The sequence below is a fragment of the Dunckerocampus dactyliophorus genome, chromosome 8 (genome assembly GCF_027744805.1).
Source record: "Dunckerocampus dactyliophorus isolate RoL2022-P2 chromosome 8, RoL_Ddac_1.1, whole genome shotgun sequence".
Taxonomy (NCBI): Eukaryota; Metazoa; Chordata; class Actinopteri; order Syngnathiformes; family Syngnathidae; genus Dunckerocampus; species Dunckerocampus dactyliophorus.
This window is the reverse complement of record NC_072826.1, coordinates 26,798,475-26,815,344: the sequence shown is the minus strand read 5'-3', so window position 1 is coordinate 26,815,344 and position 16,870 is coordinate 26,798,475. Positions and strand designations below refer to the sequence as shown.

The 16,870-nt window shown below is 40.8% G+C and overlaps 1 protein-coding gene across 1 annotated transcript in view; it reads right to left on the bottom strand.

The window, feature by feature from the left end:
* Positions 1–16,870, bottom strand: part of LOC129186604 (serine/threonine-protein kinase 4-like) — a 24,823-nt gene extending 7,953 nt beyond the window's left edge. Inside the window, exons 1-9 of the mRNA XM_054785021.1 lie at positions 16,429–16,870; positions 11,388–11,468; positions 11,174–11,302; positions 9,794–9,908; positions 9,511–9,675; positions 9,275–9,442; positions 8,991–9,128; positions 8,686–8,817; positions 8,397–8,607 (exon numbers count right to left, since the gene is read on the bottom strand). Coding sequence (XP_054640996.1) covers positions 8,397–8,607; positions 8,686–8,817; positions 8,991–9,128; positions 9,275–9,442; positions 9,511–9,675; positions 9,794–9,908; positions 11,174–11,302; positions 11,388–11,468; positions 16,429–16,472 — 1,183 coding nt within the window. The 5' untranslated portion in view covers positions 16,473–16,870. The remainder of the gene's footprint in view (positions 1–8,396; positions 8,608–8,685; positions 8,818–8,990; positions 9,129–9,274; positions 9,443–9,510; positions 9,676–9,793; positions 9,909–11,173; positions 11,303–11,387; positions 11,469–16,428) is intronic.

Sequence of the window (16,870 nt, the reverse complement as noted above, 5' to 3'; positions counted from 1 at the left end):
ACTTACTTCCATTATCTTAATAATTGGAAGGTTACATCTACCAATATATTTCCCATTGTACAGAACCAGCAGGAAAAGTAAATGGCGCCAGTCGCAGCATGGACAAAATTAACACAAACTTCAGCATATTCTGAATAACCAAGATTAAAAAAAAATCTGCCATTATTCATAAATAAATAAAAAAAACTTCTGAAATCAAACAAAAATCCTGAGCATAGAATATCAATAAATAAAATAATATTTTTGCTTTATAGCAAAGTCAAAACAGCTTTCATGCTAAATATAGATTTCTGTACCAGCAGCTCTCATAAAGAATAATGCTTATGAATAACCAAAAAACTAGACAAGAAATCAACATGCCTCTGCAACATTATTGAACATCTCAGACATATTCACACTAGTACGGCTACAGTCATTCATTCCTCTCATTTGTAGCACACAAGACGCTAGCTTCCAGTCATCAGTAATGAAGTGCGCTGTTACGGTGACATAACAGTGCCTTTTCCCAGTTGTGTGGAAAATGAGTTATCACCTGCCCGATTGTTCTTTGGTCGGCAGCAACTTCAGCTGGCTGTTTTTCCTCCTTGTTCGAATGGAAACGCGCTATGTGGTTTTTCATATTTGTCATGTTCACAAAATACTTTAAACTAGTATGACAAAGCTTGCATATTATCTTGTTCAGCTCATTTTTACCTTCAACTATGTGAAAGCCAAAGTGCTTCCAGACACTCGCTTTTAATCCAGCGGGTGGAGGTCAGATTTTACGCTCAGCCATTCTGGTAGCGTCTTAGCTGCACCACCATAAACTGTCCGGGCGGCACTTCCGCTTTCCGTCTTTTTGTCCCATTGTTTTTGTTCCGTCAGCATCGATTATTGACATTTATGAATCGATTAATCATCGTCAATGTCCGCATCATGATGCATCTGAGAATCGATTATTTGCCCCACCCCTAGGCTCTTCCATCTGCTCCTTTCCACAATTACATTACACTTTCCTGTGAGAAATACAGGAGGCTATATCAATCTTTTTCAAGTACAAACAGACCAAGCATGCACACTTGGTTTAATGGAAAAATTGTGGAGCCTCCCTCTGCTCGGACACACCCAACCCCTCCACAGCAGGACCCCGCTGCTCATTGAAATGAGCGATACATGCTTTCATGTGTCCAATAAGACCAGAAAAAGTCACTTTTTTGAAAAACAAGATCTAGAGCGGCCTGAATACAGTCGTCCCTCGCGATATCGCTGACTGATTAGCGCTCCCTCACTATATTGCGTTTTTTCAGAAATTAATAATTTATTAAATGCTGTCTGTTTTGTGGTAGACTACATTCTATTACAATATAGTCAAAACATACTGAGATACAAGTGATGTGTAGTATTCTGGTCACTAGGCGACAGTAATGACACAAAACATTAAGACATTACCTTACACTACATTATCTTAAAACTGAATGACGTCAGCCATGGCAAGTCCAACATGATAAGAGTGGAAAAAAGGCATCCTCCCCTTCCATGTGGAAGTGGTGAGTTTTTAGCTTCTCAAGTTTAGAATACATTTGAGGCTAACTGGTTAGCTTGCGGCCGCACAGTCGCCGAATGGTTGGCATGTTGGCCACACAGTTAGGAGATCGGGAAGACTTGGGTTCGAATCTCCACTTGGGCATCTCTGTGTGGAGTTTGCATGTTCTCCCCGTGCGTGCGTGGGTTTTCTCCGGGTACTCCGGTTTCCTCCTACATTCCAAAAACATGCATGTTAGGTTAATTGGTGACTCTAAATTGTCCATAGGTATGAATGTGAGTGTGAATGATTGTTTGTCTATATGTGCCGTGTGATTGGCTGGCAGTCCTGGGTGTACCCCGATGTCGCTCGAAGTCAAATGTCATTCCTCCGCGACCCTAATTAGGAGAAGCGGCATACAAAATGGATGGATGGTGGGTTTCCTCCAGGTACTCCGGTTTCCTCCCACATTCCAAAAACATGCATGTTAAGTTAACTGGCGACCCTAAATTGTCCATAGGTATGAATGTGAGCGTGAATAATTGTTTGTCTATATGTGCCCTGGGATTGGCTGGCAACCAGTCCAGGGTGTACCCCGCCTCTCGCCCAAAGTCAGCTGGGATCGCCCCCAGCATACCCCCGCGAGGATGAGCGGCATTGAAAATGGATGGATGGATGGTTAGCTGCTAGCAGCCGTCTCTAGTCACTGCAGCATAAGAGTTGCGCAACGTGGTATAAACAATGAATAATAGGAGTGGAAAGGTACCTATAGGGGTGTTATTTCATGTCTACAGGGCTCTAATAATGTTAAAATCCGTATTTAAAAAGTCAGAAACAGATTGTCTATGCTCTGACTACAAAAATATTCACTTTATTAACACTGAATCCTATATCGTGGAAATTAATTTATCATTCGTGTCTGGAACCAATTAACCGCTATAAACAAGAGATGACTGTACTCACTAAATTTAACAAAAAAGTGGTATTTGTTCTTATTCTCTGGAAGAGCAGGTGCGAATGAGGTGTGTTAAGAAGCAGAGTTATGATGCCATCTACTGTACGGAGGTGGAACAAGATACAGTCAAACTTGTCTATAGCGGCCACTAGAGGGAGTCTGCAAAAGTGGCCGCTATAGACAGGTGGCCTCTATAGACAGGTTGGCGTCCAGTTTGAATGTTGACCAGTAGAGGAAAAAAAAAGAAAAAAAAAAGGGAAAATAATAATAATAATAATGTTGACCAGTAGAGGGCACTGCGGACTGCGGATAAAACTACTAGGCTTGTTATTATCATGGTTCATGATTTTAATTCATCCTGAACATGCATATGAGTCAAACAGTAGCACATCACATAGTACAATTCACAATTTTGCATGTCCAAAAAGGAGTAGGAAGAAGCAAAGCTTATTTAATCCTACCCCTCATCAGTTTCACATCAGTTGCAATACATTTATTCACCTCTTGTTCTTCCAAGTGTACTTTGTAGGTCTACATGCTATTGTAGTGCAATCATAGCCAAGGTTTTTACTTACTAAAAGGAAGCTAGAGACTTAATAATAACTGATAGAACTGATAGAATATATCCACGACCCACAGAACAAAGCTGTGCTAGTAATGTCTTACGCTTGTTTTTAATATTTTACTTTTTATACGGCAGTGTCATTACAGCTTTAGTTCATCAGGAAGTGACGGGAAGTGAAGGTGGGCGTCCCGAGCAGGAGAGCTAGGCTCAGTGCTAGCTGTGAGTTTCGAGAGAGTTGGGAAGTGTGTTTATGTTGGCGTGGATGTAAAGTCCTGCAGTGTTCTCCGCTGTTAATAAAGCCATTAAAGTGCATCGGCGACGTGAGTCTCTCCTTCCCCACAACAAGCGGCATTACAGTATTGACCAGTGCACACCAGGAAATAAACGGTGTCATTTCTTAAAGGCATTGGCTGGACAGCTATGTAGTGGGGCTTGTTTAACCTTTGCCTTGTGGGCAAGCAGGAAGGAGAGACGATGCTGAGAGATGTGTGTGTGTTCTGAGCTTCTGTCTGGTGGCCGCGTTCAAGAAATAAAGTTAGCAGAAGAAACAGGAGAAGTTTCCTTCTTTGCTTTGGAGCTGAATAACACTGACAAGTTAACAGACTAGTAGCGAACGGAAAAGAAGATGGCTTTGTTTGTGTCGAATACAGAAGATGAGGACTTTGATGGATTTGTGGACGAGGATTGATGAAAAATAACGTGAGTACATTCTAAAATACTTCAATTAAGTACAACCGAACTCAGTTTTGCTCCCGCTGCCGCATGCACGCCAGCGTATGTTTTTTTTTTTTTTTATTGTAGGTCGCTGGGAGCACGTCCTGTTCCCAGTCTACTTTGCGGTAATGTTTTGGTGCAAATGCTCTTAAAGTTACATGTTTGACCAGGAAACAGCAAGTTCAAAAGAAGACGGCTTTTTTATGAGGAACAAATGACAGTTTGTGTGGATCTTGTGAATGATTGTGACTGAGCTAGGACTTGGTAATTAAAGTCTACACACACGACGGCTTCATTGATTGAAAAATGAAACTTTTTCGTGCATGAAGCTTCTACTTGAGTTGGTAATTTGGCCGCTATATGCAGTCAGATATTGACCAAGGGAGACAAAATGGGTAGCCGCTGGCTGCGTTAGACAGGTGACTGCTATACACAGGGTCTATAACATGTAAATTTGCCGAGGGGGATTTTTCAGTGGCTGCTATAGGCAGGTGGCCGTTCTATACAGGTGGCCGCTAAGACAGGCTTGACTGTACATTCACACAGTCCCATTACAAAGAGTAGGGCCCTATAATTTCCGCAGAATCTCGCGGATATTGACATATTGCGAATAAAATGTAATTGTGAGGGGAAGGAACGTTTGTGTGGGGAAATATTTCCCCAGCGGACCGCTCATCCATAGCGGAATGTCCTCACAAACACCAACAAGCCCCCTCCTGAAGTAAGTCAGCGAAAACACTCTTCACCGAGCGTGAGCTCACGGCCAGTGTAAACTGGCTGGCTTAGCATAGTTTAGCGGCGGATGCCAGTGAGGCTCTGTGTGTGCCAAAGATGTGTTTTAGGTAATGTAACAGCGCGTTTTAGGATGCCCATGACTGCTGATTTTGTGTGTGAAATAAAGACAAGAACCACGACTAGAAGAGGCTAGCTATCTCAGTTAGCAACAGTCAAAATACATTTTCAACACACACACACACACACACCATACTTTCAGCCTTCAAAATACGAGCGTCAAACATCCTGTAATAGTGGTAATAAAATTAAAAAAAATAGCTTCCATTAATAAAACGGTTGCAGTTGCATCTGCAACTACATCTTTGTTAACCACAAGCATGGATCGTTTGTTGAGGATTCTGTAGCAATGAAAAGTTGCCTCAGAAAATACTGGGCAAAATTGTCCAATGATGTATTGCATCAATAAATGTAAGGATTTTTGCATTTATTTAAGTCCTTTTATTCACTGACACACGTAAACATACAATCTATGGTGATAAAATAAGTGTAATAACAAAAAAAACAAAATAAAAAAAAAAACACAGAAAAAACGGAATTTAGGAAAAAATAAAACTGATTTCATCGGGCCCTAAAAAGGTTTATCATCACAATATCAGCTCATTAGCACCAACACTGAAGTAGAGAATGAATGGAGTTGATGTTACAATGAGCGTGTGTGTGTTTAAAGTACGTCTGCTTCGTCACTAAAGCAACCACATGGCGGACAAAGGAGGATCTGTTGCCAAAAGCTTTGGTTTCTGACATCCAGATGCCCCTGATGGAATGCATAGCATTACATTTGTGGGGAATCATTTGGAAATAAAAAGCCTCTTCATTATTTGCAAGCATCAAGAATGATCGATATCTGATCTAATAGCTCATTTGGATCCCTGGGCCCCCTTTGATGTCATTAGTGCGCGCGCACACACACACACACACACACACACACACACACACGCAGAGTAGGAGAAGTAATGCAATTGTAAAGACTAAATGTCGCTGTGTTTGAGCTCGATACTAACCAAATAGTCTGACGTCAGCCTGTGAGTGTGTCTGATTTATTTTTTACATTTGTTAAGTCGCAAAATTTTGCTTTGTAGTATCTTCATAGCACGTGGTGTCCACTCTTTATTTCTTCCTTCCTCTTTTGCTTTGTCATCATGGAGTACAGCCCACTGCTGAGGCCAATGTAAATATCAAAATCAGGTTTCCATATAACAAATAAAAGATAACTGAGGGAGGTCTGAACACTAATTGCAATTTATGCAAATCAGGCTGAAGTATCCCTCAACCAAATCCAACCCTTTTTTATGCTTAATGTTGCATCACAGCTTTACAAAAACTATCAAATCCCTCCAGATTCCTTCACTAGTGTGTGTATGTGTCTTTCACACACCATGAACATGGAATCTTTTTCATTTTCATTGACATTAATAAGAGCTCAGGGAGTTATTTGTACTGTTTCTTCACAATTATGAAAAATAATCTACCTTCCGAATAAACCGAAGAACTGTCCAAGCGTCAATAAACTAAGTGCGCCCTCTTGTGGTTGAAAAAGTAACTAAAGCGCACGCAAGCTCAATGATGACTTCACCTTTCATCTATACTGTATATGTAATAATCATGTATACAGTATATGTCATAGCCATCTATAATGTATGTCATAGTCATCTATACAGTATGTGTCATAATAATCTATAAAGTATATATCATAGTCATCTATACAGTATATGTCATAATCCAGGGGTGTCCAAAAGCTTGAAAAATGAAAGGATAAAACATTGCCCCTTTGATATCTTGTAAAACAACACATGTAAAAATGCTAAGTGATATATACAGTATTTCAACAAAAGTCATGTAGGTGAAAAAGCCTATTGTTAGCGCAGACTTTGTTCTTTGACTTTTTTTTTGCCCATTTATGCAGTTGTTTTTTTAATTTTCCAAATATTACAACTTTCTTATAAATGTTCTCCTCATAATTATGACGTTATTCCTGTAATGTTTTGACATTATTCTCATAATGTTACTTTTCCTTCAACATAATTTGCAAATGATTCTTTGTTGGTCGTAATATTATGACTTAAAAAAACAGCATATTTTTACTTGAATATTTAAACTTTATGCAACAAAAAACATTTTCCTCATAAAATGACAGCTTTTTTCTCATTAGATTAAAAAAAATTCTGTAATGTTTTGCCATAATTATTGTTAGATTACTGCTGTTTTTTTCCATTTTTGCTGTTGATTTTTTCTTCACATTTTTCAACTTTCTTCGCATAATATTCTTATAATATACAGTCAAACCTGTCTATAGTGGCCACTGAAGGGAAACGGCAAAAGTGGCCGCTATAGACAGGTGGCTGCTATAGACAGGTTGGTGGCCATTTTGAATTTGTGCGCACACATATTATGTATTCACAAAAAGACTGGAGCAAAACCAAGAGACATAGGGGAAAACGCTCTGTTGACACATAAACGGGTAGGTAAATCTAGGTAACAGCTCCGGTGAGGGAACTAGTAATATCAATAACAACAATGAATCAGCGCCGCACATTCGACGGCGCTGGCCTTTTATCCGCCACAAATGTTAATTGACCGCAGCTGCGCGGCCACAAGGCATGAAGCGGCTGCCTCTTCCTCCCCGGAGAAGGCACAGCCCGCCAAATAAGAGCGCAGGACAGGGGACGCTCGCTCCTGTCCTGCAAAACGTCACAAATTTCAATCTTTGTTTTTTTTTTTAAAAACACGTCGCCCGAAGTCAGCTGGGATAGGCTCCAGCATGCCCCCACGACCCTAATGAGGAAGAAGCGGTATAGAAAATGGATGGATGGATGGATGGATTTTAAAAGCAAGAAATAAAAATTTTGTGAACGAGCCCGAGGATATATGTACAGGATACGCGTGAAGCAGTCATGAATGGGTGTGTGCGTGAACAATCGAGTGCGGAGGAGGTGCGAAGATTGTCGTAAATTAACAATACCATCGCTCCTTTCTTATTGAATGGGCTTCTAATCTCTAATTAGTCGGCAATGAAGTGATATTTTAGATGTTTTATTTAGGTGTTTTGGCTATTTTAGAATCTATTCACGGCATTGCAAAGTAGGAAGATTACCGTTTTGGCCGTCATTGAATCTTTTCAGGGCGGCATTGCAAAGTAAGAAGACGGCTTTTTTATGTCCAACTAGGACTCAGTAATTAAAGTCTACACACGACGGCTTCAAAAAAACGAAACTTTTTCGTGCATGAAGCTTCTGCTTGAGTCGGCATTTTGGCCGCTATATGCAGTCAGATATTGACCAAGGGATACAAAATGAGTGGCTGCTGGCCGCGTTGGACAGCTGACCGCTATACACAGGGCCTATAACACGTACATTTTCTGCGGGGGATTTTTCAGTGGCCGCTATAGGCAGGTGGCTGTTCTATACAGGTGGCCGCTAAGACAGGTTTGACTGTACCTGTTTTCCCCAACCGAATTTTACATAAATTACAACTTTCTTTACTCTAAATAAACATGTCTTTTTTCTGTAATTTTTGCATTTTACCAAATTAACTCAGAATATTGCAATGTTTTATTTACGATGTTAAGATGAACTTTTTTCTCTTAATATTTTTTACTTTATTCATTAGAGCAAATTTTCAATTTTTGCTGTTGTTTTCTTGTTAAATTGTATTTTAAAATGTGATGTGGGCCAATAAAAAAAACAGCCACATGCCGCAAATGACCCGCGGGCCGCACTTTGGAAAGCCCTGTCATAGTCATTTGTACAGTATATGTCTCAATCATTTATCTGTCCACATACACACACCTGCAAAAATCAGTGTGTAATGTCAAACCAAGTCTGATCCAGATCTGATCCAGACAATGCTCCCATATAAACAAGTCTTACTTTTCATGGTGCCGGCTTCCTCTTCATCCTCGTCATCAGAGTTGATGACCATGGTGCCGAGCTGTGACTGCATGGTTCCCGAGTCGTCGTGTTCGATCATGGTGCCCGATGTCCCGCTAGGCGAATCAGTCAGCGAGCCGACCGCACGGATGGTGCCAGAGTTGCCCGGCCCTGCCCTCACCATGGTCCCCTGGTCGACTTCGTCCTCTTCCTGAAACACAGAGCTCGTATTGTCATACTATCATGTCAACAACAATGTTACGTGTGTGCCCTATAGTAAAGACATTACCGAATTGTCGTCATCGTCGGCATCCTGTTCTCTGTGCTCGGCCTCCTCCTGTCGCTTCAGCTTGATCTCCATGGCATCGGTGATGAGCGGTCTGAGGATGGTGCTGGGCTTGGCCGACTTGATAAAGCGATGCTGAAAGGACGGAAAACAAAAGAGTTCAGTAGTTTCCGCAGTTTGAAGTACAGTAGGTTTAATTTTCATTGACCCTTTCTCACAGGACAACGAAGTGGAGACAAAAACAACCTTTTGTCCACTATTACGACATTTGAGCAACAAATGCTGATGTGTAGTTAGCGCGTGGCTACCTGCAGCAGCTGTGTGGCGGTGGCCCTGCTCTCTGGGTTCTTCACCAAGCACTGACTCACAAAGTCCTGGAATTGCGGCGACCACAGATCATGGTTCCGGAATGTTGGGGGAGGATTGGTAGGGATCATGAAGATAGCCTGGAAATGGATATTCCATTGTGTGAATGCTGTGATTCCCTGATGTTGTCTCAATCAGACTGCTCTTATGTGGTGCTAGGTATTGCTATGATATGCCGTGATGCATGAAGACATTATTCACATGGAAGCAGGGGACATGGCCTCACCCTCATGGGGTGAATGTCAGCGTAGGGCGGCTTCCCCTCAGCCATCTCGATGGCTGTTATTCCCAGAGACCAGATGTCGGCCACGCAGTTGTAGCCGATCTCCTGGATAACCTCCGGAGCCATCCAGAACGGCGTGCCGATCACGGTGTTTCTCTTGGCCATGGTGTCCTACGGATGAGAGAGAGCGCGTGAGGCTCAGGCTGACGAACACGCAGGAAAGGTGGACGCGGACTCACAGTTAGCTGACCGGCGACGCCAAAGTCGGCCAGCTTGGCCTGACCCTCCGTGTTGAGCAGGATGTTTCCCGCCTTTATGTCTCTGTGGATTTTCCTCATGAAGTGAAGATATTCCAAACCTTTCAGAGTCGACTGCAGGATGGTGGCGATCTCCTCCTCCGTGAGCTGCACACGTGCAGAGGAAAAGTAACTTCAAAGTGCTTCGTCCACAAAGCAATCTAAAAATTCAGGCAAATACACACACACACACACACACACACGTGTGAGTGTTGACGAGGATTACCGGCTTGCTGCGTATTCGGATGATATCAGATACGGATCCCGCCCCGCAGTATTCCATGACGATCCACAGGTCGCTGTTTTTGAAGTAGCTGCCGTAGTAGCGCACCACATGTGGACTGCACACAAAAAACACGTGAAGAACATCCTCCATTTGCAAGTTTTTGTATTATACTACTAAAAAAACAGCAGCACCAATTTATAAAAAACGCATATGAGTGAGGAGGGGACAGAAAAAGTATCAAAATGATGTAAAATGCAAAAATGATGTGTAATCCCTCGTTTATCGCGGTTAATTGCTTCTGCAAAGTTAGGAGTCCTTATTTACAAATTGAATATTTTCGCAGTGAGAGCATAGAAAACATGTTTACAACCTTCTATTTAAGGTTTTTAACATTATTAGAGCCCTCTCGACATGAAATAACACCCCTATAGTTGCCTTTACATTCATATTACCCAATATAGTACACACAATAAAAGAAAATGAGACATATGAGACATGAATAAGACATATTATAGACTCACACACACACACAACCTATAGTTTGTTTCTTTTGGTACGCTTATATTGTAAAAATATTTACATACATGTACATTAAAATTACACACACACACACACACACACACACACACACACACACACAGTTCTTACACATAACCACGAACCCAGCTACACTAGACCCTTTGCCTTTGAATGCGTGAGTACAGTGCGTCTTCTGAATGCCTTATGTTTGTATTTTAGTTCATTTAGCCATTTTTATGCTTGAAAATGCTTACTTTAGGTCAAAAATACATCACATTTGCTTAACTATTCATACTTTTGACTAATAATAGGCCGTAGTCAACCGCAAAACACAGAGGAACTGTGATTCTGTGATTTTTTTTTTTAATGAATACAGTAATCCCTCATTTATGGCAGTTAATTGGTTAAGTGAGATAGATTAAGTGAGTTTCCGTCAAGTAGTATTTGATATTAATAAAATTAATATTTTTGTAGTTAGAGCATAGAAAACCTGTTCATGACTTTCTAAATCCAATTTTTACCATTGTTAGAGCCCTCTAGACAACTTTTAGTAACCTTTACACTTATATTACCCAATATAATAGATATAATCAGAGAAAATAAGCCATTCAAGACACAAATAAGACACAAAGACGACCCCTTGGATTTCTTGCTGTACGCTATAACAGATTCCACATTAGCTGCCTAGCTAGCACATCAGAACAAGCCAAACAGCCAACATTTCACAATGTTTTGGTGAGAATTTTTTGTCAAAAACCAAACCATACAAAAACTGAGGTGCTCGAAAACTGAGATTTGACTGTAATTTTCCCAACACCGGTGCTGCGTGATTGTCAAATTTAACTTGCAGACGTCAGCAACCTGTTGCACTGCTGCATGATGGAGATCTCCTTGATTATCTCCTGCAGGTCAGACTCCACAGGGACTTGCTTTATGGCCACAATCTCTCCTGTCTGCTTGTAATGTGCCTTGAACACACAGCCGTACGACCTGCAGCGCACAGTGGCAGGAAGTTGAGAAACGGGAAGTGAAAAGGAGTGAGAGAGGGAGTGAGTGAGAAACATGGCCGACTCACCCTTCACCCAACTTCTCCAGGATGTCAAACACTTCCTCTGGCTGCTTGGTGAGGCTGTCCTCACTCAGCTTCTTCAGCTGTCTGCAACACACACATGCGCACGCACACACACACACACACACACACACACACACACACACACACACACACACACACACACGCACATCACAATCTGCCACAGACAAAGATAGTGCTTCGCAAATCTTATGAAAGTGCTGGCAGTAAAAGCTGCTCGTACAAGTTAGATGACATAAGTGAACATTAAAAAGCAGAAAGATTCAAGCATCCTCACTTGTTAACATTTTATACTATTGACACTTCTTTTTACACCTGTATGATACTCAGGAATGGTAAAATCACTTAAAACAAAGCTCTTCTGAGGGTTTAGCATTAGTATTAATATGAAGGCTGCATGGTGGACAAGTGGTTAGCACGTTAGTCAAGGATGGGTAGGGGTTTGAGCATTTCTGCGTTGAGTTTGCATGTTATGTTAATTGTGTAGATCAAATTGTGTGAATGTGATAGTTGTTGTTTTCATATTCAGTCATCCTTCGCTATATCATGATTAGAATATGGCTCCCTCATTTAATCACAGAAAATAACTACCGTAATAATCACTACGGCCTCATTATTAGTCCAAAAATATTGAAAGACGAGTTATATGTAGTATTCCAGTCACTAGGCATCAGCAATGTCATGAGACGTGATGTTAGATTACATTACCTTTCACACTGCATGAAGACTAGCTGCTGAGGCAGAAGAGTTGCGCTGACATGCCATGGCTGAGATCGAGTGAAAAAAAGGTTCTCCTAGCTTACTAAGCTAGCAGCGGCCGTCTGTTATGTCCCTGCAGTGATACCTGCCTGCCTGCACAATGTGATGTAAACAAAAAATGATTCTTATTATATTATTATTTCATGTTTACAGGGCTCTAATAATGTTAAAATATGTATTTAGAATGTTAGAAACATGTTTTCTATGCTCTAACTACGAAAATATTCTGTTTATTAATACTGAACCCTATTTCGTGGAAATTCACTTACCACAACTCTGAAACCAATTAACCACAAAAAACGAGGGACAACTATATAGTACACGCCCTGTGATTGGCTGGCAACTGGGATAGGCTCCAGCCTAACCGTGACTATGCCTGTCATGATAACAAATTTTGCTTGTTGATACCGTAAAGCACCATGTATAAACCGCACCCGTGTATTAACCGCACCCCCATTTTCAGGCTCACGGTGGGGAAAAAAACATTTTTAGTTCATAAATGCTTGCCAATTCTTTCATCTCAAATCAACATGCGTAAAGGTGCTAAGCAATATCAAAAAGAAGAATAAAGGAGAAATCTGAACTTCGGCATCTAGATCTTTAATATTATGGCTAAGCACAGATTAATAATAATAATAATAATAATAATAATAATAATAAATCAAAATAAAGAAATTTGCAATTTTCAGAGATGTTTTGATATCTTTCACTGCTTCTCTTTTTCTCTATTATTATTTTATTGCATTGCTTCAGTGTGAATTTGAATAAACTCCAACGTTGTATTGTATTTTACAATGGAAGCTTAGGTTAGCTTCCGTGTATATAGAGATCGTTTCACTGTGTGAAAATACAGACAGCCGTCAGATAAGTTAGTTGCATACACTAGCATTTTCAGCAACTGTACAGCAGAGGGCGCTAAAGTCAAAGCAACTGTCTGACCCACAGACGGCTATTCTAAAATGGGCTTCTTGTCTAGTCAATTTCTGCGTCTGGTCACAGACCTGTCATCGTGTATAAACCGCACCCCGAATTTTTGCTTCTTACCAGTGGAAAAAAATGTGGTTTATACACGATGCTTTACGGTAATTGTGCTACAAATGATGATATCGATGATAATATCGCAACAATTTTTTGACTATTTTTTCCATTCATTGTAGTCATGAGGTGTCATTCACATTTGAACCACTAGATGGTACTCAAGTACAGTGTACGCCAGTGTACCTGTACGAGCCACATCAGCTTGACACAGAAGTTGCCTGTATATACGTTTTTGCAAGGTAGCCGCTGACACTGTCTACTTAGGGGCACGCACCATTTTGAACTCTTTTGTTTATATTTGCGGACCCAACGCCACAGTAAGCGTTGATTGTCGGGATGAAAGCTCTGCTGCCCGAGCACCTCCATTAATTTTTTTTTCGCAGTTGAGAAAACTGTCCATGTCGGTCGTCGGTGTTCATGCACTTCCCGTGTTCATTCTGTTTAAAACCCAAATATTTCCACGCTGTGGCATTCGCTTTTGTGCTGCCTCACTGCTAACTGCAGTTAGGGTAGTAGCCATAGGCATATGCCGTAGGTAGTAGCGAGCATAAAGTAGCTAGTAGCCCAGCCTTTCATACCACTATAAAACCAACGCAGATGCAGAGTAAAGTCAATTTATCGACGTGTTTTTTTTTAAACGTTCGATGAATCGATTTATCGATTACCGTGACCCTGATGAGGACCAGCTTTATAGAAAATGCATGATGGCCGGTCCAACAAATCTCAGTGCAGACTGCATTCCCACCTCAAACTGTCACGACAAGAGTCAGGAGACAAAAATAGACTCTTTCTAAAGAAGAAAAACCTAAAAATATCCTGCATGATGTTGTGACAGCAACTGCTCTTCACAGTTTTTGTGTATGTGTGTGTATGTGAGATCCCAAACAGAAGAGTAAAACAGCGTACCCGTCTCCTAAACTGCAATCTGTATTCAAAAGCAGTCTAAACATCCTCAGTGCAGGTGACTTTTCCACTACACGAGAGGGTCCAAATATTAGAAACAGCTGTCCGTGCGATACAGTGACAATAATTAACATAGGCTGAAATAAATAGTTAACCGTGTCAATCAAGCGTTATGATCTTTGCAAAAATGTTGCTAAATATTTGCATTTAGCTGACTGGATGGTGTCCCACACAATGTGCACGTCTGTTCCAGTTATGATGAGAATGCGTGGACTTCATGGTGAGCATAAATGTGGTGAACAGGAAAGTCCACTTTAGACACAACAACGTCTTTGCGCTGATAAGACCACACAACGTTCAAACACAGAACACACTCGGAAGCCAGCGCGTCAACAAAGAAAGGAGAAAAGTCATTAACAATCAATTCATGCATAATACAGTTGTTCCTCGTTTATCGCGGTTAATTAACAGCGTATAGGATGAAAAAAATGTGGCCTTTTTTACCTCATTTATTAGCGTGTGTTTTATGAAACTGCATTGTCCCCTACAAATAAACTAATCTGAATTGCTTCCAGCCCCCGACCGCCATAGGAAGATTCAATATTAATAAATGGAATACTTTCATAGTTAAAGCATAGTAAATCTGTTGATGACCTTCTAAATACAGGTTTTAACATTATTAGAGCCCTGTAGACATTAAATAACACCCCTATAGTCACCTTTATACTCCTATTACCTAATAGAGTACACATGATACACAATAATAAGACTTAATAACTCACATTTTAGCACTGACAAAGTTCCTTGTTGTTGTAGTATCTCAAACGTAATGAGGGTCAATCGCATGGCATTAAAAAAATTGACATCAGCCTTTCATCCATCCTCACGATGACATTTGTCACTTGACTGATATACGCAACAGCCATCTGTCATGGACCGCACAAAAGAGAAAGGCGATGAACCGTACCGAGACAAGGGTGCAAGACCTCCGAATTTTACTGCTTCAAGAGAAGACCGTTGTCAATTCAGAAGCATGTAAATGTGACGGAGTGACTCCATCATCGGCTGCGGTTACCGCGCAACAGTCTGTCAACCGGGTGGTGCACACTCAATGCACTTTTTCCTTTTTTTTCATTTTCTATATTAAAACGGCATGGTACATGTTTATTGGTTCAAGAATGTTGATATTTAGTTTGATATATTTTATTTACATTTTTTCAAATTGCGGTTTCAGCAGAATAATGTGTTTATTTTGTGTTATTTTGTTAAATGATGGTTTTGTGTTTTTTTTTTTTTTTTACAAAACTACGTAAAAGTGAGGTTAAATGTTAATTTGTCCAGCCATCATTTGTAATTATTTTCTGTAAAACTATAATTGTAAAACTATAATTATTGTCTAGAAAATGTGTTTGTGTTAACATTTTTGGGTGTCTGGAACAGATTAATCGGATTTACATTATTTTCTACGGGAAAATTTGCCTTGGGTAGAGTCAATTTTGGTTTGAGTTGGACCTACTGGAACGGATTAATGACGTTAACCAAGGCACCACTGTATTGTGTTGTTATTGTGAAAATGTCACTTCCTTGGCTTTGCTGTGCCTACATGGCTGTTTGTTTATTTGAATCTGGTTGTCGTCGTGACGTCGCAGCCAATATGGCAGCGGTTCAAAAACTTGCTGGAAAGGGCGTTTGAAAATCACAACTTCATTTCACTCGTATTTTAAACTTGCTTAAGCCTGACGGATGACAGCAGTATTATGACAATATTTTTTATTGAGTGAGTACTTTCATTGTTTTTTTTTTTGCAAACTTTTTTTTGGCGGCCACTCTGGAATAACTAAATAACTTGTAATAACTTTAAGTTTAAAAACCTTCATAGAGCCAAATAACCTTAACCTATTAGTTACAAAGTCTTTACAAAGACCAATAACTTGAACGTGATAATTACAAAGTCTTGACAAAGACAAATAGCTTCACGCTGCTAGTAATAATAGAGTGACCAATAACTTGGAGAAGCTAGTAACAAAGTTTTTAGAAAGCATAACTTGAAGCTGCAAACACGCGACCAATTTGAACCAAGCTAGTAAGTGTAGAGTCGGACCTTCCTGGAAAGAGACAGTGAGCATGATTGCTGCCATTCAGTTGATGCTAGTAAGTTTTAAAAAAAACCATTTGTAATTTAATTATACTTGCCATCAACCATAACTAAGAGGCGGTCAATTCCAAACTCTTTAGGTACTCTCAAAGGAGTAGCTCTCATGTCCATTACTACCAAACTTCATCCCACAGGCAGAGGCGGGACATGAAGCCAAGGAGACCGTCTTACCTGCGAGGATGGTTCCGCATCTGTACTTTGTCGTTGTTCTCCATGCTCGTCGTCAGCTCAAGTTCTTCTTCGAAAGGCTCCAGACAAACTCGTTGACTTTGTCCCGATTGGACTCGCGATACCAATCGCAAGGCAGCGTCCTGCTAAGTGGCTAACAGCTGGTGAGTTAGGGGTCTAGCGGCTAGCCCGCTGGGATGCTAGCTGGTAGCGTTGCTAAGTGGCTAGCAGCTAGTTTTACATCAGCGTCGCCCGCTGGTCGTGAAAAAGCTCCAGTGTGCTCCTCATATCTTAAGACGAGGTGCTCCAAGAGTGCACGTCGTCCCTCTCGGACACGGTCCTCTTGTTAGCGTGTCCATGCTCCTCCAGTGTGGGGACAAACTAGGACTTGTTGAACAGTGCTGAGACACTTTGGAGGAACCAGGAAGAGACCAGATGCAGGAAG